General features: G+C 45.7%; 1 protein-coding gene across 9 annotated transcripts in view; it reads left to right on the top strand.

Moving 5' to 3' along the window:
* The window catches only part of TRAK1 (trafficking kinesin protein 1), a 480,308-nt gene that overhangs the window by 391,584 nt on the left and 62,024 nt on the right, over positions 1 to 26,700 (top strand). For all 9 annotated transcript variants that reach the window (XM_086941750.1, XM_086941749.1, XM_086941747.1 and 6 more), the window contains one exon: positions 18,715 to 19,031. In XM_086941750.1, coding sequence (XP_086797876.1) covers positions 18,715 to 19,031 — 317 coding nt within the window. The remainder of the gene's footprint in view (positions 1 to 18,714; positions 19,032 to 26,700) is intronic.

Below are 26,700 nucleotides of genomic sequence, written 5' to 3'. Positions count from 1 at the left end.
CTCAAAGCTTTAGTGCCAATCATGTGTGTTTCTTGAAGGAGCATCACATCAGCCAAATCCCTCTTGCCCCAGCGCAGCACAGCCCCACGCTTGATCTTGTCCAACAGCCCCCGGACATTCCAGCTCAAAATTCGCATAGAGGCACTAGCCTGTACAGGTCGCTGGATATCAACCATTGTCTTGATGAGTAAGTCTCTGCAGCCTCCAAGACCCGACCCAGGTCTCCAACACCATAGTAGCATATATCACAAGAATCACGTGCACCCCAATAAGAACAATCCCAACCCCCTTCGCCCCCCTCAACCAGCCCCAATACCCAAACAACCCAGCACCCCGGCCCCACCCCCCACCCCTATACCTCAGAAAACATTGAAGTACCTGTCGCGGCACGGGGAGCTTCAGGCCCAGAACAGAGCGCCTAAAGCCAACCATACCAATGGATCCCAACTATTCCCCCCACCAACTGGACACACCCCTAGGACCACCCCCCAACCCCAAGAGGAGTAGGCAGCCCAGAAACAGTGCCCCGAACCCCCAACCCACAAGCATGCGGTCCACAAGTAAGGCACATCAGATATCAACCAGCCCCCGGGACTCCCAAGCCCTGCTAAAACATAAATCCATACTGCACCAGTCAATGTCAGCTCCACCATCAAGGTCCAATCAGCCACAGAGTACAGCAATGGACCAACGGCAATCGGCAAGTGCTAACGTCGTAGAGTGATCAGGATTCCTTGCCAGATTGGTCGGTGTCGAGCTGCGTGTCCCCCAAGAGGGGGTCCCGGGACAAGGACCTCCGTCGCGAGCGGGACTTTCGATGACGTTTCCCTTTACCGGGTGGGTCGCTCCGCTCCTGGGATGAGCTGCGCGAGGGTCCAGAGCTCAGCCCCGGCTGGGCGTTCGGTCGGATCTTGATCGTCTCATCCGTCCACTGGAAGACGGCCTCCGGAGAGTCGAAGAAGTGTGTCCTGGAATTGAAGATCACCCGAAGACGGGCCGGATAGAGCAGAGAGTATTGGATTTTCAGGCCACGCAATTTGGCCTTCGCCGCCAGGAAGGAGTGTCGCTGTTGCTGGACCAGCTTGGTGTAATCCGGGAAGATCATAATTCTGTGATTGTCAAATAACAATGTCTCTTTGATCCTCGCTTCCCGGAGTATGACATCCCTATCATGAAAGTTCAGGATTTTGGCGATGATGGGCCGAGGTCGTTCTCCCGCCGGCGGTTTCTGCATCAGGGCTCTATGTGCGCGCTCCACAACGAAGCACCGCGACAGGGTGTCCGGGGGAAGCCAACTCTCCAACCACCGTGCCAGAAAGGCATCCATAGGGCCCTTCTCGCAATCCTCCGGAAAGCCGACGAAGCGCAGGTTATTCCGTCGCACTCGCCCTTCTGCATCCTCCACTCGAAGCGCCAGGCCCTTCTGGATCCTCTCCATATCCGCCACTTTCTTCTTAAGAGTGCCGACGTCCCCCTCTACCTCTGCGACCCTGGTCTCGGTCTCCGTGATGTGGGCGACTGCGTTGCGGAGATCCTGGCGCAGCAGCATCACATCAGCCCCCACCGCGCCAATCTTTGCGTCCAGCATGTCCCTGGACTGGTTGATGGCCGCCATCAGCGCCGCGTTGTCCGGTCCGGTGTTCTGGCCCTCCCCGGCCGCCCGAGCCTCCTCCAGGTCCGGTGAACTTATCAATGGGGCCCTGCTTGGTGGCGCCCGTGCCACCCCCGCCTCTGGTTATGATCAGGCTCCCCGAGACTGTAATCGAAGATCTGCTACCACACGGAGGGAGACTGGGGAATCCGAGTCCTGCCGGCCACTGCGCCACACCTAGGCGCCACCACCCAGCCAAAGTCTAGCAAGTAGGTGCAGTCGACGGCACACCGGGCACCAGCAGCAGGCAAAGCGACCAGGTCAGCACCCTACCGTCTCGGGACCCCGCAGATCCACGCCAGCCACCTCCACCATCCACAGTCCGCCGTCGGGCCCCGAGTCAGGGGGGGGCAAGAGAGGCGCCGATGCGCCGCAGTCCACTTCTCCGGACCAGCGGGGATAGAGGGCACAGCCAATCCACCGGACCGGTGCCCCCCCAGGGCCGCACCTCAGGGTCCACAGACCGGGCTTGGCGCCCACCCTCCTCGCGCCTGCAGCCCAAGGCCCGCACCGCCACCACACCGTCCCCGGTATTCTCAGGGGACCCCGACTGTCTCAGGTGTCAAGAAATCCTCCCGCCGAGCCGCCTCACCGCAGTCACCAGCTATGCCTTCGGGTCCCCAGGCGGCAGGAGGCACCACGCTCTTATTCCCCACTCCAGACTGTCCCACCAGCTCCAGGCCGCCACTCCAGTGGACACCGCTATGATGGACGCTGCAGGCCGACGTTGGCCACCCCCGGCCCCGCCGCTCTCGGGCCTCGCTACCACTGCACCTCAGCCCCGGGAACAGGAGCCGGCGCGGCCAGGCGGGGCGCCTCCAAACTCGAGGTCCCTGCTTCGCCCAGGCCAGGCAGGCCGCCGCTCGTCCTCTGCAGCCCCCGGTGCACCAGCTCCAGCCCCCACCGCCGCAGGGGCACCCAGGGATCACCCCGGCTCTCCGTCAACGCCAGGCAGCCCGGGGATCGGACAGAGAGGCAGGCCACTCGGCCTCACACGAGCCCACAGGGCCAGGGACGCCAAAATCGAGGCCCCGGCGCTGGCGTCCGGGTCTAGGCCGCTTTTCACTCCGGCCGGCTCCGCCGCTCCGGATGTCCCGGGAGCACCGCCACCAGGATCGGACGGCTCCCAGCACTGTCCGCCACCGTTACAGCACTCGTGGCACAAGATTCAGGGTCCGAGGGCCAGGATAAGTGAAGGATAATCGCTGGGCTAGCGGGAGCTCTAGAGAGCCACGTCCGCCATCAGCGCCCGTCAAGCCACGCCCCCTTGCTTTGAGATTTTAAAATGCAAATACATTAACAAAACATGTTTAATGATCAGTGAGTTATTTATACATAAAAGTTGATGACTAGAGAAGTACAAAGTACATTTTGCAAATCAATTTGCAAGAGAATTGTAATGGAAGTTAAATCTATCCTAATTTAACACAAAAAATGTTCAGCTGAAGGTAAATGTCACAGAAAACAGCTGTCATCATTGTGGGAAAAAAACTTTACAATTGCTTAGTGTCACTGCAGTAACTGATTTTTGGGTTCTGTGTTCAGTGCATTTATGTCCACAGATTTATTCACATCTAGAAATGTGTATTAGGAACATGGCAATAGTCTTATTTTGGTAGCTATTAGGAAATTATGGTATCTTACAAGGTTGTTGTTGTATGCTTTAATCTCTTTACCCTATTCCCCCTTCTTTGAGATCCATAATACCTTATCTGATAGAGACTACTAGCCGCAGATTGCTTAACGTAGAAGTATCCCCAGGCGAGAGACTGGATGCGTAAAAAATGTCTTTGCCACAGCATCTCTGCGTGCCGGGGTACCACGTGACTCCGCCCTGATGTCCGCAGGCGTGATGTCAGCAAGGTCACATAAGCCCCATCCCGGGGCACAAACATCAGTTTTTCCTCTTTTCCGTGTGCAACGCGGATCCGGATCGCGTCCTTGCCTGTTTTCAGGCCTTATTTTCACACTTTGCTGTGAGGAACAGTGTGCAAATGACTTCGGGCTTCAGGACGTGTACTTTTCGTGCACGTCAGATGTTGGCAACGGACCCTCACCCTATCTGCATGTGGTGTTTTGACAAGCACCATGACTCCACGGACTGCGACGTTTGTCAGCACCTCAAACCAAAGTCCCGGCAGGAGTGCCGGATGAAATTGCTGTCGGCCCGCTTCTCCAGGTCGGTGTAGTCCCAACGTCCGTCCCCTACCTCAGAAGCCAGGAGCCGCCGATTCCGACTGCGGCATCGCCCTCCGCCGCTGCCCCAAGGGCGTTGATCTTCCGCTGGTAGGTCCTGCAGCTTGTTTCCGAGGCCTTGTCCTCGTTCGGTGAAGGGCGCGGGTTCCCCTCGGGACGTGCGCCCTCGCCCGTCTCCACCCTACCCGCCGTTTCCTGGTGTCGGGCGACTATGGCCCAAATGAAAACCTACGCTACAGCTCTGCAGGTTCTTTAGCCCCATCCTCCTCCTGAGACGTCCGCGGATGCATTGCCTTGCGCGGGGCCTTCTGCGGAGTCGCCGGATGCTTCGACGCCGACGAATTCATCTTCAGATTGTGGGGGTCTGGCATTGTCGAGGTACGGCCCTGTGGCGTTCCCATCTTCAACCCATGGCGTCCCTGTCTCGCCGCAAATCCCTACTGGGCTCCCTCTGGCGTCGCAGGAAATAGCCTGGACTCAGGGCTCGTCCCTGAGTCCCAATCGGTCCGCTAGGCAGGTGGCTGCCTCGCCAGAGGCAGAGCTGACGCCTTTTCGGCACTAAAGGCTTTCCTCCCCGGCCCTGGCGGTGCCGCGGGTGGAAGCCGGGGCCGGAGCGCTTTACCCGAGTCCCTCCTGGTCCTCTACGCAGGCGGCTGTCTCGTGTGTGGTCGAGCCAGCGCCTTTTCGGCGCCGTTCCTTAGCCGAACCGGCTCCGCCCCGCCCCATTCTCCTAGGGAGCACGTGGTGGTGGATGTCCACTCCGGCGCCGATCGACGTCGCACCGGCGCCGGTGACGAACTCCATGGTGCAGTGCCGGCATCAGATCCTCGTCTCGTCTCCAGAGGTTCCTTCCTCTCTGGAGGTTTGTCATCTCCTGGTCTCTTCTTCTCCAGAGACGGGACGCCGCGTCGTTGCTTTTCACCGGAGGCTTCTAGGGAGGGCTCCTCCCTGTTCCCGCGGCCTCAACCCTCGAACCCTCTCTTCCACAGCTCGCGGTTGGTTGCTCCGCCGGCTTCTCCACCTTCCCCGGAAGCCCCTCAGGCCCCCCACTCGTCCGTGGATCCTACACTATTCCGAGCCTGGCCGTTTATTCCTCCAGCTGGACCTGGGGACGGATGGCTCGGTTTACAGCCGTCGCCCACGGAGGAATTGCTTTCTCTCCCACGACTCCCTACGGAGGCCAGTGTAGCCTTTGTTTGGGCTATTTCCACGGCCGCTGGCTTTTTGCAGATGGGTGACCCCGTCACCCCATTCCCTACGGATCATCTGTTGTAAGTTCTCCACCAGGGCTCTGGTGGACGTGAGCTGCTTCTTCCATTCGAAGCTTCGCTCCACAACTCTTCTGGGGGCTTGGGGGCGTCCTGCCACGGGTGATCCGGTGCTCAGCCGCTCCTACTCCGTCCTGCTCTGCACGATCCAGTTTCCTTTTCTTTCCACCCTTCTACTCAGGGCCCTCTTCTGCAGACTGCTTTTCCTTCTTTGCACTTGGTGTTGTTTCCTCCATCTCGGGATGCCCAGTGGTTGGACACATGGGGGCGTAACATCTTGGCTTCCTCCAGTGCTGCTTTGCGAGCGCTCAACACACTTTGTGTGTTGGCCAGGGCTACATCCAGCCTGTGGGATTCTGTGGGGTCCCTTCTGTCTCTCGTCTCCCACAAAGGTGCCCACGCTGATCTACGGCACCATGTGTTGGATGGTTGGGCGTTGGCCGCGTTTATTCTCTGTGTGGCCTTGGATGTTGCTGATGCTCTCGGCCGCGCTATGGCCAGCTCTGTGGCTCTCCGTTGCCATGCGTGGCTGCGAGATAGTGTTATTCCTTAGAATATTAGGGAGCGTCTGGTTGACCTGCCCTTTGATGGGGTTATTTTGTTTAAAACCCACATGGACTCCGCCATTCAACATCTCCTTTGGGGTTTCCGTCCTCCTTCCCCTCCGTAAGCTTGGATTGTTGATCCTCCGGGGCTTGATGGGAGGCGTTATCCCACCTTTTTCCTGGAATCTGGTGTTTTGATTAAACAGTCTGTGTGTTCTGTGTGGTTTGCTGTGCCTTTAGGGTCCCTTGGTTGGCCCCTCTCTACTGTTGGCTGCTGGTACAGCGCCCTCCCCCCTGGCAATTGTGTATTTTTTGGCTGATTGATAAGCCGTCTGTGGTTCTAACCGCAGGTCCTTATGTTCTTTTCCTCTGATGCGGGATTTTTTCCCTCCGAGTGGTTCCCATGTTTTGTTTGGGACATGTCTTACCCTAAGTGGGGTACTTGTAGCTATTGTATAGCTTTTTCCTACACTGGGAGGGTGTGGACTCCCCTTTGTGGGTTCCTCGCCTTCCCTGGCATCACTGTAAACCGCTGGTGCAGTTTCTTTGATCTTTGTCTGGGCGTTGCTTGCGCTGCTCCAGGTTCTGTCATTTCAGTATCGCTGCATCGCTGGACCAGCTTTGGCATGCCATCAGCGGCTTTGTGCTGTGGTGTTTGTGCCCATTTTTCCCGGCGTTTCGGCATGGTCCTCTGTCTGATGTTCCAGGGGGGATAGGATGTCCTGGTATTTTCCTGTTTTCTGGTTGACGGCTTTAGTCCGTCCTACATATTTCTCCTCTTTTCTTCTGGCAGGTCCCACTTCTTTTCATGGGTCGGTTTATGTCCGGAATGGTCTCCCTTTAGGGGTTGTTCTGGATTTCCCTGACCTTTGCCTTCGTCTTGCGCTTGGCTTGGTCTGGGCGCTCGGCCTCATGGTACTTGCTGGCTGCGCATACCTGCTCTTTCTGACACACAGCCGGGGGCCTTGGCGTGGGCCCTTTTGCTCCTGCCTCTTGTTCTGCTGGAGCCTTGCAAGACTACGTCTTTCTTCTCACGCCTGCCTTTCTTCACTGTGGAGCCGTCCCTGCCTTGTCTGTTGACTCGAGGCTATGGCCGGTTCAGCTGTCCCCTTCACTTTGTGTGTTTTCCTGTGGAGGACTTAGCCTCCATTTCAACCTTTTCTCCTTGGAGTTTTGGGGTGATTCTCTTCTTCTTCGGTGCTCCTCTGCCGTTGTCTGTCCCTCTGGGGCTTTCTGACAGATGTCCCTGGTACCTTGGTTGGGCTTGGGGGCCCTGGCCTCCCTTTGCCTCGTCCTTGCTTTCTTCTGTTTGGTAGGGGCTGGGCCGCCCTTCTTGTCCCCATTACACATCCCCTGCTGGGGCCCGGTGTTTCTTCCTACTGGGAGGCTCTCTCGCAGACCCTCCTCCCTTCTGGATATGGCTAGCATATCTATTCTACGTTAAGGAATTTGTGGCTAGTAGTCTCTATGCGATGTACAAGTTACTTACCTTCGGTAACTATGTATCTGGTAGAGACGGTTCTAGCCGCAGATTACTTCACGACCCGCCCTTCCTCCCCATTCTGCGAGGACCTTCATTTTGGTCTTCTGCACTCTCCTGCCTCCCAGTGGTTTTGTCTTCAGCGAGTGGCCTCTTTGACTTCCTCCCTAGTGGGATGCTTTGTTCTGTTTGTTTGATCACTCCTTCCTTTCTGGGGATTGGTTGGTGGGTTCATGGGTACTGTAGTCCTCTGAGTTGGGGGCCCTTAGCTCTTTACAGGAAATGCGCCTCTCCTTGCTGGTGTTGTCTTGGGGTAATTTGTCGTTGCTCTTCTGTTATGGCCTTGTTGTCCTTCACTGTTTATAGACTGGTTGCAGGCCTCTTCGTCTGCTGTGACATTTTTCACATGCTTTTCTGCCTCCAGGGAGGATGTCGTATTTGCTTGCAGGGTTTCTTCGCAGTAGCTGTGCTAGACTCTTCCCCAGTGGCGGTGCGTCCATTAAGGGCGCTGGGGCGTTGCCCCCCTACCAGCCGTCCGGACCGCAGCTCCCTCGGCTTTTGTGAACTTAAGTAAACTGAACTCTTAGTCAGTTTACTTAAGTTCAGTCCGAGATCGATGCATCATGACAATGCCTGTGAGATAGCATGACGTCGGACCGCCCACCTGGGCGGCCCGACCCCGACGTCATGCTAACTGACAGGCATTTACTTTGTCACACCAGGGGCAGCAGCACAAGTGCGCGTGAGTGGGGACGGAGGGCCAATTTGTCTCCGTGCCCACGCATGCGCACTAGTGCCTGCTGTGGCTGGCACAAGGCTCAAGCCTCCGTCTTTTAATGGGCTGGGCGGGCAGAGAGTAACTGTGCCCTAAGGCGCCAGGATTGGCTGTGGAGGATCGGCGGATGTTCCTGTAGGCGGCTAGGCGCCAACAGCAATGGGACCGGGACCCCGGAGCACAGACGGCGCGGACCTGGTAAGTTTTGAAAAGTTTCATTTTAACCCCCGGCCCTGCGCGACATGACCCAGGCTAATGTAAGCATACGTTGCTTTAAGACTAGTGTTCTCCTGGTGGTGGGTGGGTGATTAATGTTAAGACTAGAAACGGAGTTTTGAGTGATTCGGGAATCGGCCGCATTTTCTTTTCAATCCTGCATGCTCGCAGCAGTATATTTATAGATAGATTTCTGGCACGAAACCGCTTTTCTCCCTCATCTGATGGCAATATCCGAGGCCCTGGTGCCTCGGGCTCTGTAGTGTGGCCGGCAGGTTGGAGCAGCCAAGTGGAAGCATCGTCTGCAGAGTTGCAGATGGTAAAAGATTTTATGACAGGCCCAAGCATGAGGTCAAGCCAGCTTCCTTTCCAGCTAGAGAAATTCTTCATAAAACAGAATGTTGCCAGGGTGACGGAGCGACGTGCCATGCTGGGACATGAACATAAAGGACTGTAGGTGTTGGTAGTTCAGCGGGATAACACACCCGCTGCAGAGAGATCTGCGTGTTACTAAAAATCACTAATAGGAAAGAGGTTCACTCGGATTGTCATCGTCTGAGGTTAGTTAAACGTTTATAGCTGCAATCGGCACGTTATTTATATTAAGCTACAGGTCCGAGTAACACATACATCCTGTGCTTGAAATGGAAAAATAGAAGTGCAGGTACTCTGTACCAGAGTACCTGCTAGTTTTTGAATAGTGCCAGCACTCTTCAATTAAAAACATTACGTGTCTCTGGGGATTGCCTGTACTCTCCCATTGAAAGTATTACACACGTATTAACCTCTTTTTACACATCTGCAAAGGGCTTCTAGTAACACAGCACACCCAGAGAGGAGAGAGAAAGTTGGAGGGGGGAGAGGGCGAGTCAGGGGAACAGGTTTTTCTTTGATGGAATACCAGATGAAAATAAAGCGCATTTAGATTTTAGCCCATTACTACCTTTTGGAGACAAGTTCATGGGGAGCCAGGAAACTTATTTGTCGATGTTTGTTTTGGTTTACCTGGCTCTAACAGATCGTGGTTGAATGATGTCAGTCTTCGGGGCGCAAACACAGCTGGGGGCAATTGCTGAACGTCTTCGCATGCAGTGACTAACAGCCTACAACTACAATAACGCCAGTGTCTGTGGGGAGGTTGCTTGCATTCTCGGGTCTGTGCTAAGCACCCCCCACCTGCTCAGAGGCCCCAGCAGACGTGGTGTTATCTACTGTAGTCTGTCACCAGGCAATGCCAGGCCTAGACAGGCTGTAATAAAGGAAACCTATTGAGTGCAGTGCAGTGAAGGGTGAGTGATGTCTGTGTGAGTGCAGGGTGAGTGATGTGTGTGTGAGTGCTGGGTGAGCAGTGTGCCTGTGTGAGTCCAGGGTGAGTGATGCCTGTGTGAGTGCAGGGTGAGTGATGTCTGTGTGAGTGCAGGGTGAGCAGTGTGCCTGTGTGAGTCCAGGGTGAGTGATGCCTGTGTGAGTCCAGGGTGAGTGATGCCTGTGTGAGTCCAGGGTGAGTGATGTCTTTGTGAGTGCAGGGTGAGTGATGTCTGTGTGAGTGCAGGGTGAGCAGTGTGCCTGTGTGAGTGCAAGGTGAGTGATGTCTGTGTGAGTGCAGGGTGAGCAGTGTGCCTGTGTGAATCCAGGGTGAGTGATGTCTGTGTGAGTCCAGGGTGAGTGATGCCTGTGTGAGTCCAGGGTGAGTGATGTCTTTGTGAGTCCAGGGTGAGTGATGTCTTTGTGAGTGCAGGGTGAGTGATGTCTGTGTGAGTGCAGGGTGAGCAGTGTGCCTGTGTGAGTGCAAGGTGAGTGATGTCTGTGTGAGTGCAGGGTGAGCAGTGTACCTGTGTGAGCCCAGAGTGAGTGATGTGGATGGGTGATTGCTGGCTTAGTAATGTGTCAGGGAAGGGTGAGTAATGGGTCTATGAGTGCAGGGTGACTGTGCCTATGTGAATGCAGGGCGAGAGATGTATCTGTGCAAAGAGACTTGTCTGGCTACTCCCAGAGATGTATTCGCCAAGCCACCTCTTTCTCAAATGTGCTTGAGAATACACCATTTGCCCACCCTTTTTTCAAAATGTTCTCGTGGGAGAACCCCCGAACCCCACATAGGTGGTTCGGCCTTGCTTGCTGCACTCGCTCGCCACAGTGCAGTATTTACGCCCCACCACTTTCAAATGTCACCAGCCGCCACTGCTCTTCCCTCATATGACTTTCGGTGCCACAGTGCCTGGCACTCTCCCGAATGGTGCTGTTCCTTGCCATTTGCTTCTTCCTTTTCTGTTTATCTGATTTTTTTGCACACTGTTCCCATATTCTCACAGTTTTTGTTTGTGATAGCTCCGCTTTGTGGCGCGGAATAGTTCACCGAAGAAAACTGACGTCGGCGCACCAGGCAGGGGCTTATGTGACCTTGCTGACGTCACGCCCGCGGACGACGTCAGGGCGAAGTCACGTGGTACCGCCCCCCAGCGCGCAGAGTTGCTGTGGCAAAGAAAATTCTCACGCCTGGGGATAATCCTACGTTAAGGAATCTGCGGCTAGAATCGTCTCTTCCAGGTACATCGTTACCGAAGGTAAGTAACTCATACTTCACCCTCAACTCCCAGTCCAAACACCATAGTGTTGCATACATATATGCCTTGGCATTTCAGAAGGTTTGGAAATTAATTCAATTAGTAGAAAAAGCCCATAGCATCTATATATGATTTTATGTCTTTAAAAAACAGTTCCGTCATCAACCCTTTAATCAGTTTTTAGGAGAAATGTGTTCCAGTTATGTCCACACATTTTGATTTCTAGATAGGAATTATATGACATTAATATTAAATTTAGTAGGGGTTTCAGACCAATCAGAATATGAGAATGTCTTAACCTTCAGAATATATTGTTAAATTTACAAATATGTTTTAATACCACATTCGGTAATGGAGGGTGGTGTGGATCAAATGCATCCTCTGACTAAGGCACAATATGCCACATTATTGATGCATAGTACATTGGAGACTTTCAGTGCACCTCTTTCCCTCAGTATAACAAGGCATTTCTGTGACTGCATCATCAAATGCCAGCACTATATAAACAAATTATGGATGGAACGCTGAACAATGCAAATATTCACCCCAGTCACAAAGATCTGGGTTTAATCCATCATTCTATTGCTCACCACACCACCCCTGTTTGGACCCTGCCATATGCAAACAGTCCAGCTCGAACTGCAAAGCCAGGTCATCCATTGACCAGAAACAAGCATCTATGAACCGGTTTTGGTGCATCGCCCCAAATTTGCCAGGCTAGTTTGAATCCATTGGTGCAGTGAGCACGGGACCCACATCTGAGCATACCTTTCCCACTTAGGGCGACAAAAGCAAAAGGGTAAAATGATAGATGGAATGCTGAAAACATTCACCCCGTCACAAAGATCTTTGTTTAATCCATCATTCATTTGCTCACCATGCCACCCCAGTTTGACCCCAGCCATATGCACTATATATTGGCCATACAGTAGAAGCCACTGCCTTACCAGTCTCAATATCAATTGAATCCTACAAAAAAATTTAAAGTAACAGTGACTCCCACTTTTATTGAATCACTCCAGAAAAGAATAGCACATGCAGGAGAGTTGATGCACTAAAAAGGAAATGGAATTTGGAAGGATTTAAGAAATTTTGAAGAGCACTTGGATCAATGTCAGCATATGTCTAATACACTCAACTCAAAAGATATACCTTCGTGATGGATAGTGTCTGGAATATAGTAGAAGATTGAGAAGGAGTTTTGCAGACATTTTAAACTTCCTTTATCTAGTGATCCATTAGACAAAGCTGTGGCAGTATTGATGGACATAGAGAAAGATGTAGCTTTTAACACCTTGGCTGCGGCGCGAATTCCTCCGCGGTGCTGGACATTCCATTCTTGGGCATGGTTTGGATGGCCCCCCGGCCGTCGTGCACACACGCCCACCGTGACTCATGATGGCCAGGGATCATCATGAGCACCGAAGGGGTTAAAATAGATGCACTTATTCACATACATGAAGTATTTCGGGAAACACACACATCATGGCTTCTAGGACTCAATAGAAGTGATACTTCGTATTGAAACTGGAGGGTTTTTTTTTGAAAGGTTTAACAAGCAGCTAACATATTATAGGATGTAGCATACTGCTCTGCTTCTCAGCAGATGTAGTGGGTGCAAAATAGGTTTCAGGAAAAAAGGAATGAGGCATAACCAGTCTTTAAGCCTAACAGTGCTACACTAGGTAGCAAAATAAGTGGAGTACATGGGCATAGCAGTCTGTCCCACACTATCATTGAATTATTTGTCTATCTGTCATGCCCTTCATTCGTTTATCCAGTATTGGATCCTTCATAGATTCACATGCTTGAATCATTCCCCGTCGTCGAAGTGGGAGTTCCACGGTACCATAGTAAAGCTGTATATTAAGCCATCATAGGCTATAATGGCACTAGGCCATCAGTTTAATAGCCTATGTTCTTTTTTTTTTCTTAAAGTCCAAAATTGAGCTATGACCAATCAGGAGTTAGCACCCTCTAGAACACTCTTGAGAGGCTGAGTCCCACAGATTTTTATCGCACGTCATGTGTGACGAGTTCTGCTCCGTTTTCTTCAGAAAGCTTCTAAACCTTATTACTGCTACAATGTATGACAGGAAAGGCCTTTTCCGTCCTGCAAGACCTGTGGGAAGAAATGGGTGCATGTGGATGGCCCACATAAATATTACAAAATTAAAAGAAAGGTAAAAGAGTGCAACTGTCTCCTCAAAAGTTTTGAGGGACTGGGAGGTTAGGCTACTCTTGTGACTTCAGACAGCCAAAACTCAAAGGAAATCTTCTGAGGATGACAGTGACGCCTCCTCTAGTTCTCAGAAGAGAGCTAGGTTTCATGAAGGAACGTCTGAGGAGACCAGGAAATCCTTGAAAACTTCTCATCAGGATAAGGGCTTTTAAGAAAAAGGAGAAACAAAAACAGTTGTCATCATAGACAGCCTTATCAACGTCTTCTACACCTTCTATAAGTGATAGAGACTGCTCTCATGCCTCCTCCTCCAACCTGTCTACAAGGCTTAAATCCTCAGTCAAATCCCTTCCAAAGGCACCATCTCCATCGACAGCAAGATTGTCGGTGACCACCATCAACACTGTCTTGTCCTGAAGACCGTCAACGGCTAAACCGACAACAGCCTCCCATCTGGTCGATGAAGATTGAGGCATCAACGAAGATCCTGTTGACATCCCCATAGATTGTCCCATGGGCGAGGACTCCGTTGACATGGACTTTATTGACAATGATTCCTTCAATTATGATCCCGTTGACAATAAATATGTTGACAATGTCGACTATGACACCAAGATGAGATACTTTCATTCCTCCTCCAATGCCACTTTTGACAAGGATTAAGATTGCAAAAATATCCAAGATGATATGTCCTGTGGTTCCTTCCCTAGCAAGGTCTCACCTTTGCCTCCCAGCCATTTACTGGACCTTGAGGAATCTGTTGATGATGGCCCTTTTGGACCAGGACGCAGCCCTTCAGAGCTGCATATTAAATGCTAGGATGACGATTATGATGATGAAAGATAATATTTTCAACATTATTAGCTTCAGAGTCATTATAAACCCTACGTATATTATACTGATCCTCCAACTATGCAGGATAATGTACAAGTGCCCAGATCCTTCGTCTAGGATCTTCAGGCTATGCTCATGGACCAGAGGAAATGTTTTCCAAAACCTCCTGAGGAGCAACCAGGGGCCCCACCACCACACCACCACAACACCACAACCTGTGACTCTTACTCCTGTACCTATCCCTCAGCCCACCACTCAAAGAATTACACCTGCTTCCCATATAGCAACTCCACAAGGGATGATCCTTTGCCATCTGAAGATGAAAGAGAGGAAGGCGAGATTCCCGAGCCTCAGCCGCTGTAAGATAACTGGGATGACTAAGTCATTCCCACAGCCTTCCCACTGCCTCAACAGCCTGTCAAGTCACCTCGAGAAGATATCGGAGGTTTCCATAAAGTCATGGAAAGAGCAGTAACCAGATTTCACCTCCCTATATCTGTAAAATACTCAGACTGTTTCCTCTTTAGTTTCACGGAACAATTGGGAATTTAGTCCGGGCTATACCTATCATTGTCTACGTCTGGCAATAGGAGATGAAGATAATAAAAAACCCTGCCACAGTGGCTGCTGCCTTGCCTTGCATTGACAAGAAGTACAGGGCACCTGAGAATTCCCATTCATCCTGGTTGGGGCACCCCAAACCCGATTTAGTCATGTCCCAGGTGGCACAACATAGATTTCAGAACCAGCCCACTCTTATATCTGCCCCACTGGACTAGGAGGGGCGCCATTTGGATTACATCGGCAAGATGTTTTCCACTATGTCTGCCATCACAGTATGTGCGGCCAACTTCTTAACGATTCTGGGCCACTATGACCGGCAGAGGTGGTTCGAGATTGGTTCCATCATTGACCTCATCCCGGAGGGCAAAAGACCTTAAGCCAAGAAGATCCTACTTGAGGAAGAGCACGCCTCCTCTGAGATAATAGATTGTGCCAAGGACATTTCCTCCACAGACTTCTGTCAACTGGCAGGCGCAGCAGTTTTAAGGCACCAGGAATGCCTCAAGGACGACTTCTTTCAGGCCTGAGGTCTATTATAAGATACTGGATATGGCATATGATGAGGATTCGCTATTTGGCAAGCACATTGATGATGCTTTTCTTGCCATAAAAACCGACACTGCCAAATCCCTCTGCACCCTCCAGTATAGGAAGTTGCCCTTTTGAGGAGCATGTGGACACAGATCTTCAACGTACAGGGGTGGTTACAAACGCTCCCAGCAGTACCAGTCCATCCAGCCCCAATATAGATCAGCATAGCAACAACAACCATACCGCCAACCATACACACTGGGTTTCTCTAAGCAAGGCCTCCTCAGAAGACCACTACATCAGAGCCAAGACACAGGGCGCAATCAGTGACGTACTATGGGTACCAGCCACACCACCTTCTCACCCTGTAGGTGTGAATGTCTCCAATCACCTCTATCATTGGGAAAGCATCACCTCAGACTGGTGGGTATTGGACCCAGTCATCTAAGGTCGTACCCTAGAGTTTACGGAAAGACCACCAAATACTCCACAAGTAGAGCACACCTCCCTCGTCTTCACTTATTGAGAAAGGAGGCCCTTGTAGTGCATGCCAACGGAGCAATAGAGAAAGTCCCAGTTGCTCAAAAGGGAAAGCAATTCTATTACCATTATTTCTTTATTCACAAGATATTGGGGGAGTGGAGGCCTATCCTAGCTCTCAGGAAGCTAAACAAATTCCTCCACAAGCAATCCTTCCGGTTGATCAAGCTATCCAACATGCTTTACCTCCTGAACAGCAGAGACTTCATGACATCTCTAGATCTGGAAGATGCATATTTGCACATCCCCATTCATCCCAAACATTGCAAATATATCAGTTTAGCTGTGGCTGGTACCCATTACCAATTCAAGGTCTTTCCATTCAGCCTCAAATAAGCCCCATGTATATTCACCAAGTGTTTGGCCTCGTTAGTAGTCGCTCTCAGGAAACTAGATCATTTGGTATTCCCCTACCTCGACGATTAATTGCTAAAAGCTTCAACTCCACTGCAAGCTGCCACAACTACCAAAGCCTGCCTATCATTCTTTCTAACGCTGGGTCTCACTGTGAATTGCTGAAAGTCCTCAACCACTCCCAGTCGAATGATGAAGTTTCTAGGAGCCGACCTAGACACAATTCAAAACAACGCCTTCCACTTCCAGGAAAGACAGAGAAGGCTAATAGATTTGGCACGAAAGATTGCAAGAAAAAAGTGTGTTTCAGTCAGACTCTCAAGTCGCTCCTGGGTATGTTCTCTTACGCAATCAACCTAGTCCCATTGGCTCGCTTCAGTATGAGAGCTTTGCAAGAAGAACTGCAGCTGCAATGGATTAAATCACAAGGGTCCTACTAGGACTTGATACCTATAACGCCATAGATAATAGACATGTTAAAATAGTGGTCTCACAGGCCTCATCTATCACAAGGGCTCACATTCCTTCCATTAGTACCAGACTTTGTTATCACCACGAATGCCTCAATGTAAGGCTGGTGAGGCCACTTGCAAGACCTTCAGATCCAGAGAAAGTGATTGGCACGCCAAAAACCTATCCACATCAACAGCCTATAACTCAAGGCTATCTTTCTCAACCTGAAGGCATTCCTCGCAAGGGCAGCTGGATCTTATATTAACAAGCAGAAAGGAACCAAATCTGTAACACTTTCTAATGAAGCCCAATAGCTTTGGAGCTGGCTCACAGCCAACCCATCCCACTAATACCCAAGTTTCTCAGCAAGATGGAAGCTGAACCCCGTCTCCTCACCTTGATCACTCTGAAGTGTTCCAGGCTGCACTGGCTTACGGAAATACTTCTCCTGTTGCAGACTAGACCCATATGCCTTCCAGCACTGCCAAAACCCCTGACATTGAACCAGGGCGAGATATTACATCCACAGCCAGCCTCTCTACACTTGTATGCATGGCTCCTGAGTTCCATGAGTTGTAACACTTCGACATCCCTCAAGAATGCAAAGATATTCTATCCAAGGCATGAGCAGAAAGCAGAAACAAGACTTACAAACTAAAGTGAAAAAAGACTATCTCATTGGTGTAAAAAAATAACTTGCACCTGATTAAAGCCTCTACTGAACAGATTTTGCCTCATCACCTTTCTCTTGCCAAATCAGGTTTGGTTTATGTATCTGTCAAGGTTCACCTTGCTGCAATTTCATGATACAGACACTACACTGACCGTTTCTCTGTTTAACAATACTCCTAAAGCAAATCATGATAGGGTTATTTTGAGCTTTCCCACTGGTGCGAGCTCTTCCTCCAGAATGGCATCACAACTTGGTCCTCTCTCAATTTATGAAACAGCCTTTCAAACCCATTCATAAGGATGACCTAAAGTTTCTTACTTGAAATGTTGGTCTCTGTTACATGAACAAGAAGGGTTAGCGAGATACAGGCCTTCATGATACAATAGCCTTTTCTACATTTCTCAGACAAGTTTGTACTTTTCATAACAATCCCAAAATTCATACCAAAGGTTCCTTCTCACTTCCATCTCAACGGAACTGTCATACTTGGAACCTTTTCCCCCAATCCAGCCACACCGGCGTAACATGCTCTCCATACATTAGACATTAAACAGTTTTTCAAGTTTTACCTCCACCGAATAAGCACGTTCGCAAGACAGATCAATTACTTGTCTCTTTTGGTCAAGGTTCAAAAAGAGACTGCAGTGACAAAAGCAACAATAGCACAATGGATTTCGTCAACAGTTTTGCCATTGCGAAGAGGCAAACCCCTAACAAAGAAAGCGATAGCGCATTCTACAAGAGCAGTGTCCACTTCAGCTACTCTTTTTGCAGGCATTCACTGCAGACGATATGCCGTGCTGCCACATTTAAGAGCACCCACATGTTCATGCAGCACTACTGCCTGGAATCAACACAACACAGTGATTCAGCCCTAGGCCAGACGGTGTTGCGCCATCTATTCCAATAAGATGAGCCTCTTTAATGGAGGTCTTTATACATATTAAATTCAAATGTTTCAGGCTAATGAAGGTTGCTACTTGATTGTTCTTTTGATCTGTACTTATGTAAAGGTTGTGGATATGCATTCTTTCTATTGCAATATATTTATGAATATATGTATTTAGATATATTTATATTTTTTCTACCTTCTATGCACTGTTATGAAGGTATAGTGCTTTTATCCACAATCCTCTAAGGGTACTTTAATAACCTACAATACTACTTGGTATTCTGATTCAAGCATATGAATCTATGAAAGATGCAATACTGAATAAGAAAATAAGTTACTTACCTGTAACTGCAGTTATCCAGTATTGGTATCTTTCATAGATTCACATGCTACCCACCCTCCTCCCCTGAGCGGCTCCCCTTAGAGACAACGATTTTATTCCCTCTTGTGCTTGAAAATCTAAGGGACTCAGCCTCTCTTGGGAGTGTTCTAGAGGGATGATAACACCTGATTGGTTATAGATCAAGTATGGACCTTTTTTAAAAGGTCGTAGATGGGCTATTAAACTGATGGCCTAGTGCCATTATAGCCTATGATGGTTTTACATACTGCTTTACTATGGTACAATGGGACTTACATTCCGACAGTGGGGAATGATTCAAGCATGTAAATCTATGAAAGATACCAATACTGGATAACTTCAGTTAAATGTAAATAACTTATTTTCTTCAGGTTGCGCTCAATAATGTTTCAGTTTGGTGTAAAGTTAAATGTGAAAAAAATTTCATGATACAATAATGACGTGTGGTTTTGATATGTTGTGTATTTCTTTTCAAATGTGTGTTATTCGTAGTTTTCATTGGCCACCAACTAAATTGTAGCCAGAAGTTTGCAGTATTTGGACATATACATTTTTTCCCTTGCTTGCTTCTATGTTTAGATCCATCTATGTTCCAGGAAATGTGCAAAATTAAATATATTGTCATATTTTTATAGAGACGGAGACAAGAATAAAAAACCTGGTACTCCTGGGACGCCCGGCTCTAGTGACCTGGAGACTGCCCTGCGAAGGTTGTCGCTGCGCAGGGACAACTATCTCTCAGAGAGGAAGTTTTTTGAGGACGAACAGGAAAGGAAGTTGCGTTACTTGGCCGAGAAGGGGGAATTCCACAGCGGTTCCACAACACCTACAGACAGCATCATGTCTCTTGGGACTCACTCCAGGATATCTGAATTCACTGGAATATCAGGAATGTCCATCAACAGCCGCTCATACCTGCCAGAAAAGCTGCAGATCGTGAAACCTCTGGAAGGTGATGCAAGAGGGCCTCGGCCCTTCTCTGTTCTTCTTAGTGACTCTTTTTGGGCTTTTATCAATCACCAAAAACCAGGAAACTTTCATACCACATACTCTTTCTATTTCCGAGATAGCCACCCACGTTGCTGGTTTGAAATTTTTTGATTTTTGTTGTCTCCTTTTCTACTGTAAAGGCTTGCATGTGCACTACTGATGTATTTGTACATTTTCCTTTGCACAACATAGGATCAAATCAACAACATGCAGTGGCAAATATTTCTTTTGAATGAGCGTGTGTTTGAAATTTTCTATCACCTGAAACTGGGCTGCTCATGTTCCTTTCATACATCAGACATTTTGCTTTTGTATAGCGATTTCTGTCGCCTGTAGTATTATGACTTCTTTTCCCTTTCAATAAAATCATTCTACATACATACTTCTTTTATCTGTCCTGTCATTGTTTTCTACATTTCTTTTGACTCATTTTCTCTGAACTGTGAATTATTATAACAAGTTTAAATCTTTTATTTAAAAAAAATTCTTAGTTTCCTTTTTCATATATTTCTCATCCTTAACACACTAGTACTTTCTGACCAGGAATGCTTCCTATTCTTTGGTCAAACCTTTGATTTGCCTGCTCCCAGTTTCAGTGGTTTTGTTTGGTGTTACACCATCATGCATAGTGCAGAGTAATGGATGTGGCTGCTAAAGTGGTGGAAGATTGTACATGTAATTTTCAGTTTTTTTAATCGTATTCAGAATTTCTCATTCTAGATAGAAAAAAACATATATTGACGTTCTAACTTGCCAAAATTTCTAAAGAGAGGGAAACTCAACAACAAAAACGTAAAATGTCACTCAGGTAGTAAAATAGAGGATAATGCCGTTTTGAGTGACACAATCTACTTAAATAGAGCTTGGCAAAACAAACATTTTTTTAAACAAAAACATTCACAAGTGAAGTAGTAGAAACTCCAGAATAAGGTGTCAAAAGTGTGATGGTTATTAAATAATTACCAGTTTATAACTTGACTTTTCTGTCAGTCAAACAGAGAGGGTAGATAGTACCTAGTTTGACACTGACAGCAGAATTAAGTGGACCCATTCGATCAGTGGAGACCAGTCAGTGCAGGCTGCTTAGAAAAGACAGCAATTCTATGGTAAAGCACCAGATTTGAAAATTATCTTACAATATGGAAGGGGGCTAGTATTGTTTTTCCAAATGTTATTCCTTTGTCTGTAATTATTCACAATTTGGACACCAAACAAATTAAGTGGTTGATGTCTATTGGCCTACTGGGTGAATACTGTAAAATAAAGTTCTATGTGCCAGGTGTGTTGAGACAGAGAGAAACTATAGTATTAGGACAATGGTTGAATCCTGTGGAGTTAGCTCCAGCATTGCTAATTTGTATGGGTATGACAAAGGAACTATATGAAGGAGTTTAAATCTGTACCAGGATAATGGATTGCTAGAATAGCTCAACAATAACGAGATGGACTAGGAGAGTTGCTGTAAGATGGGGGAGTTATACAGGGCTGTACCCTCACATATTTATTGTTTAATTGGAGTTTTAATGATCAGGATGAACTAATACGATTTACTGTTAATCATCCTGGTTGGCTGTGTAATGAACAACTTCCAGCCCTTTTCTATGTTAATAATACTCTTTTTGTTATGCATAAAATTGAAGGCCTTCGGTGGTATCTGCTTAAGTTGACTTACTATTGTAGAACCATTCACTTTAGAGATAATTAAGAGGAGACCATCCTGACATCTGTAGCGAGATGATATAAAGCTGTAAGGGGTGTTGAAATAACTTGCAGTTCTAGTCTTAAAGAAGCTATTGTGGTTGTTGTTGTTTAAGTCTAAAAGTCAGTTGGTTAGTGCAACAAAGGATGCCCTAAACTATTTTAACCAGAACTATAGTCAGTGGTTTGTTAATCCACTTATACCTGTCTAAATTACTCCCCTTAACAATGGGGGCAGCACTTCGGTGACTGTTTTGATTAAATTAAAGAACCTATTTTGATAAAGGCTTTTTGCACTTCTAATCGTGATTCATGTGCAGTTTTTAGGATGTAGATGAGCTTCCAGTTTGATAACTTAAAATCCAACAGTTGTCTTGCTCTTAGTCATATTGCTTTTAATGTTGTGGATAATCCGACCTAGTTTCATATGATATGAAAGGATTCAAGGCTGGGTATTTTAGTTGTCAAAGCTGACCTTTGACCTTTGACCTAAGAAAAGTGTGCTATGCATAGTCATTAAGAGCATTAATTATCATCTATGGTATTTTTATGTAATACATTTTATGATTTTGTACAAACCACATAATACTTATTAATATTTAAAAAAAACTAAAAAATAAAGAGATATTTGAATTTCTTACTTAACCCATGTCAGTACCAAGATTTGATTTTGCCCAAACGGAAGTGGATTTACAAAAATAAAATAAAGCCTTGTAGTATTGTACAGAATTTCTGTATATTAAAAGATGCAGCAGGCGTCTTGGAATAAGTTTAAATAGATGACAGAATAAAATTAATATTTACATTTTTTAACCATGTTGCTCCAAAGGACAACGCTTTCCAAATAAATGGCAAGACGTTAAAATAGATGTGTTTGTATTTGGTGTGAAAGCAAAGTGAAACAGGATGAATTATACAGTTGGTAGACCTTATACATAAAAAACACAGCATTAAGGGACAGAGATTTCTCTGTAGTTGGTGCCACTAACAATGGACTTCTACACTACAATGACATCATTCAGTCTACACAACATTTTGATACATATACTTGCCAGTATATAGTGGCTGATACACTTGTCCCCAAATGAGAAGTGCTTAATTCCACCAGTATGTTCCAGCAGTCGTTTTAACTGGTTTCTTTTAAAACCGTGTTAGAGATTAATTTGACTTGGCCTCCCATTCGTAGCCTTTTAACATATATTTCTTAGATTATTTTACCCTGAAATTCTATGTCAGCCACTGAACCAGGACACATTTTCGTAAGCTTTTTTCCTCCTGTGGTTTCATTTTTCAATATGATGACCTCATATGCCCACCGTGGTAAAAGGTATGTCAAGATAATCATGGAAAATATTTTTTAGGATTGCATAGTTATTTACAAATGCTCTTTTAGGTGCAGTTAATTGAGCAAAAAAAGCCTTAGGTTTGGAGTTCATTTACCTTCAAGATTTTGGGCATTTTACACAGTGCAGTATCTTTAAGCCCATGGTTTGGAGGAAAGTACGAATCCTCTTTGGAAGTTTAACTATGGTAACCTCACATCTATAACTTATTATATGAACTAATTGTTATGTGCACAACAGTGTTGCAAAGTAACAGTAAGTAGCCCACTCCAGATAAGGATGCAGCATCTGCACAAATAAAACAAAGAACCAGGGCCTTAGTAGCCCTTAATGATACAGATGAGATTTACATCATCACCAGCCTTTAACCCTATAAACACAACATGAGCTATGCCACCTTTTAGCCATATGACATGACTTAATGGACATGGGCTATAGATATGAATGTATTCCTCTTTGACAGTATCCAGGATCCATTCAAACACAGCCATGGCAGCTTGGGTAGCCCTCTGCAGTGGAACTGAAGTGAAGCCTTTTACAGCTCAATAGCACACTCTGACCATACGCCTAAGAAATCAAACTAGCCTTATGGCGTTTACTTGCCATTATCCATAGTAATATAGGCACTACTGTAATTGTAAACATTTGCATAGAAGGAATCACTAATAATTACGTTACAAAATACTAATCGTACAAGATCAGATCTACTACATTGACTTTGCGCATGCATTTTCATCTTTCAGCTTTGCTACCCACTTTCTCAAATAGCAATATATGTATTCATTTTCCTTTTTCCATGCAGGACTTTTTTAATATTCCCACCACAAACACATTGAGCAATGACCTTCAAAACTTTGCAAAGATTTGCCTTGAATTCCCTAAGATCTAGCTTCCTCACTTGAGGTTTACAGCTTAAAAGGGAAAATATATAGTTGACATGGCCATGAAAATATATTTTCGAGTTTGTGCCTACAAGCAATCACTGCTACGTCGCATGCTGAACAGTTTCCATGGCTACTTCCCAGAAAATGCAGAATTAGCATAATTAATATTTGCTAATTTTGAACAAAATGATTTGAACAATGCTTATTTTCTGGAATTTTGAAACAGTAGACTTTTCACTGTCTCACGTTTGCAGTTGTCTAGTTAACTATTTTCATTTTACGGCACCACATACGCAGGACATATGATCAGTCTTCAGTGTGCAGGCAATCCTGATGTTCTTTTTAAAAAACTTTTTTTAAAATACATTCGGTTTTAAATAGTGTCTTCGATTATGGTTACTGTACATTTCATTTAACTTTATCATTGGACATTTGCATCATTCGTATTTGGCTAATCCGATTAAAATGTATGTAGGTTTGCTTTCCACCAGATCACTTACATGAACCCTACTTCTGCAAAGTATACAAATAAGGGCTCGTCTTTGCCTATCTTTTGAATGAGTATTAAAATTAGGTATTGGATTTTTTTTTAAATGCAAGTGGGTTACAGTGAAACATACTGAAAGAGTTCATTTTCCTACTTTAGCAAAATATAAAAAGCCTTAATTGGCATTTATGAAGTTCTGTTATGCAGATAGAAAAATAATAAATGCATCTTGTAAGCATGTTACCTCAGAGGATCCTGTGCAAGGCAGCAAGTGTTTCAGTCACTTCAGTTTTAGTACAATAGAAGTTGAAATTTATAACATTGAAAGACAAATAAAACCTTAGCAGTCAGAAATCATAGGATAAGCTTAAAATACAGTTACAAATGTTATCTTTTGTGTGTTATGGTTCATGTAGCTTCCAGTTCAACTCTGTAAACATTAGTGATAATGTAAAATTTCCTCCCGCCCTACTACTTAGTTGCAAAGTCAGAACTGGATACCAATGAATACACTGGCATAAAAACAGAAATACTTTGATAATTGTTTCTGTTTTGGGTGTGCATTTCCCAATATAAGTACAGTTAAAATAAAACCCATTTATTTTGCAATCATAGATGAATTTCTGAACGAAAATGGGATATTGCTATAACTATTGTCCAAATTGCTAAAAACATGTTAATTGCATGACATTTGCTAAACAATTAGTAAAATATGTATCCGAAATAAAGATGTAAAATAGAGGTAAACCTTGTTGATAGGGTACAAAATTCAAAAGCCTGCACACAGCATGTCGGTTTCCAGGAAATTTAATGGCAAGGCTTTCCAACCCTGCCGGGTCTTCGTAATTAGGCCGTGACGAAGATCCGGCAGAGTTGAAACTCATTGCCATTAAATGTGTACACTTTCAACACGGTTTACCTCTATTTTATATGTGAGTGGGACTCCCATCCGCTGCACTCTCCCCAACTGGTGGACGTGGCTGGCATTTGTGTGAAAAATGTGCATGTAACTGAAATAAAGATACAGTAGCTTAATGAAAAAATCATAGCTTTACATGACTGAGATTTGGGAAAAGAGGCTCTTGTTGGCTATATCCTGTCTTATGACATGAATTAAAAACGTTAACTGCAAGAAAATACCTTTTTTTGCATTTCATTGTTAGAGCTTCACAGAGAAGAGTATTAAAAAAATAGAAATTATCTGGTAACGGGTGATTAAAGAAATTCATACACAGCAATTCTCAGCACTTCACAACATAAATGAAATGTGTAACAAATTATTATGTGTTTACTTATTTATTTTACAAAAATCGATATTAAGTTCTGTTTTTACTTATCTGTAGATATATGGCAAATGTATTGCAGACTTAAACTAGTCCTGCCTGGCAATGACTATGAAGGAATGGTCGCTCATTAGTGCCTTACTAACTTTTCTTTTCTCCAACTACAAACATTGGTATATCACAGCACATGTTTTTGTTCGAGCATTCTCCAATACCTTCTGATTTCATTGTCTATTTTTATATTATTCTTACTTACAAAAAGGCCTTCAACCAGCCCTCTTCTTCCATTCCTCTATTGACATTAACATCTTTCTTCCTCCCACTACAGTTTTCAACATGAGGCAGTGGGTCAGCCCGCTTAAGCTTTTGTCTAAATTCACAGTGAGTGACAACATTCTGCTGTTCAACATGGAACACATCCCCACACTAAGTAGTTCCCTTCGTGCAAGGAGTGTCTGGGATTTTTCCGACAAAAAGAAATATTTGCGGTTAACCAATATTTTTTATATTGCTGAGGGCGCAGGGGCTCCCTACAAAATAAATGACAAAATAAGCAAAGGCGAAGCCAAAAAGGCTGGCAGCCAACACAAACCTAGTGGCTTTGCCAATACTTGTTCCTCATGTTTAATTCTAAAAATTGCTTTCCAGCAGCCACTAAAATAGTATTTTATAGACTTATTTTAAAGAAACCCAGACATCCTTTGGTAAAATAAAATGGTGAACCTAATATTGGAATGCAAACTTTACATGTACCACGGAAGTCCCTGCATTGCACACTAACAGTTTTAGTGCAACAGTGGATTTACCAATAACCTTTGTGAATACTCTGTTGAATAGGAGAATGGCTTTATTTAATTGGGATACAATGGGAATGTGGTTCTAAGACCTGTAGAACAATGTGCTCGCAAAATGCCGAGACAGTGACATCCCCCTCACTTGACTAGTTACTCTGCTATGTGCAGTTGAAGTATGCAAGGTATTCCTATAAAAATGACAGCTCAAAATCAACCATACATTAATCACATTCTCACATATTTCACTTTAAAAAAACAACTACTTTATTAAATGACTTTGCAATGCACATTCAACTTTCATACATGTAGACTTTTGTCTGTATGTGGCTCAACAACATATAATGCTTACCACCCTTTTGCTTTATGTTTATGCCTTAGATAAAGGTCTATGCCTGTGCACTTGAAACTGCAAGTAGACATTGGTCTACTTGCAGTAATTAAGTTTGTAATAGTGAATAAGCAACAGTTTGCCGAACAAGAAGTGTTGAAGTTATTTATTTTTGGGCACATGAAGAAAAACCCCAGTGTTTTAGAGTGTGCTTAGACCCTCAAATATTCTCTGCATTGTTATAGTTGGGTTTAAAATTCTGCATGGATCATTTTGTGGACAATTTACTTTCTGCATTGTGTGTTGAGTCACAACATTACCTATGCAACAAATACACTTTCCTCTTTTAAAGGTCATATTTTCTTTTCTAAAAAGTGCCCAACACTTGTTAAACACATTGAATAGCATAAATTATAATGTAACAGATTTGCTAGCACTAGAATAATTGGGTACAGTGATTGTTAAGTTGAAGACCCACTGATAAAGAAGCAAATGCAGGAATTATTTGTACAATCTGCTGAAGGGTGACTATTCTTTGCATTCTATGTGAGTGAGCCTTTAGCAAAATCCCAAATGTGAATTAAATGACAGATTGCAAGACCTTTAATCCCCTTTCTTAGTGAGTGGGAAATGGTTGGATATTCAGAAAAGTAAAATGTAATTTATAATAAAGATTTTTTTCTCGTCAGTTCCTTTAATAAAATACATTACAGGTGTACTGAATTCAAAATAAAATGTTTATGTCCACTAGTTTTAAATGTAGCATTAGTAGTTTAATTTGAATTTTTAGGTTAACAATGTATATCATCTGATT

This window comes from Lissotriton vulgaris, chromosome 10, assembly GCF_964263255.1.
Source record: "Lissotriton vulgaris chromosome 10, aLisVul1.2, whole genome shotgun sequence".
In the NCBI taxonomy this organism is placed as follows: Eukaryota; Metazoa; Chordata; class Amphibia; order Caudata; family Salamandridae; genus Lissotriton; species Lissotriton vulgaris.
Note: the sequence above shows the minus strand (reverse complement) of the source record. Positions and strands in the feature narration are given on the sequence as shown.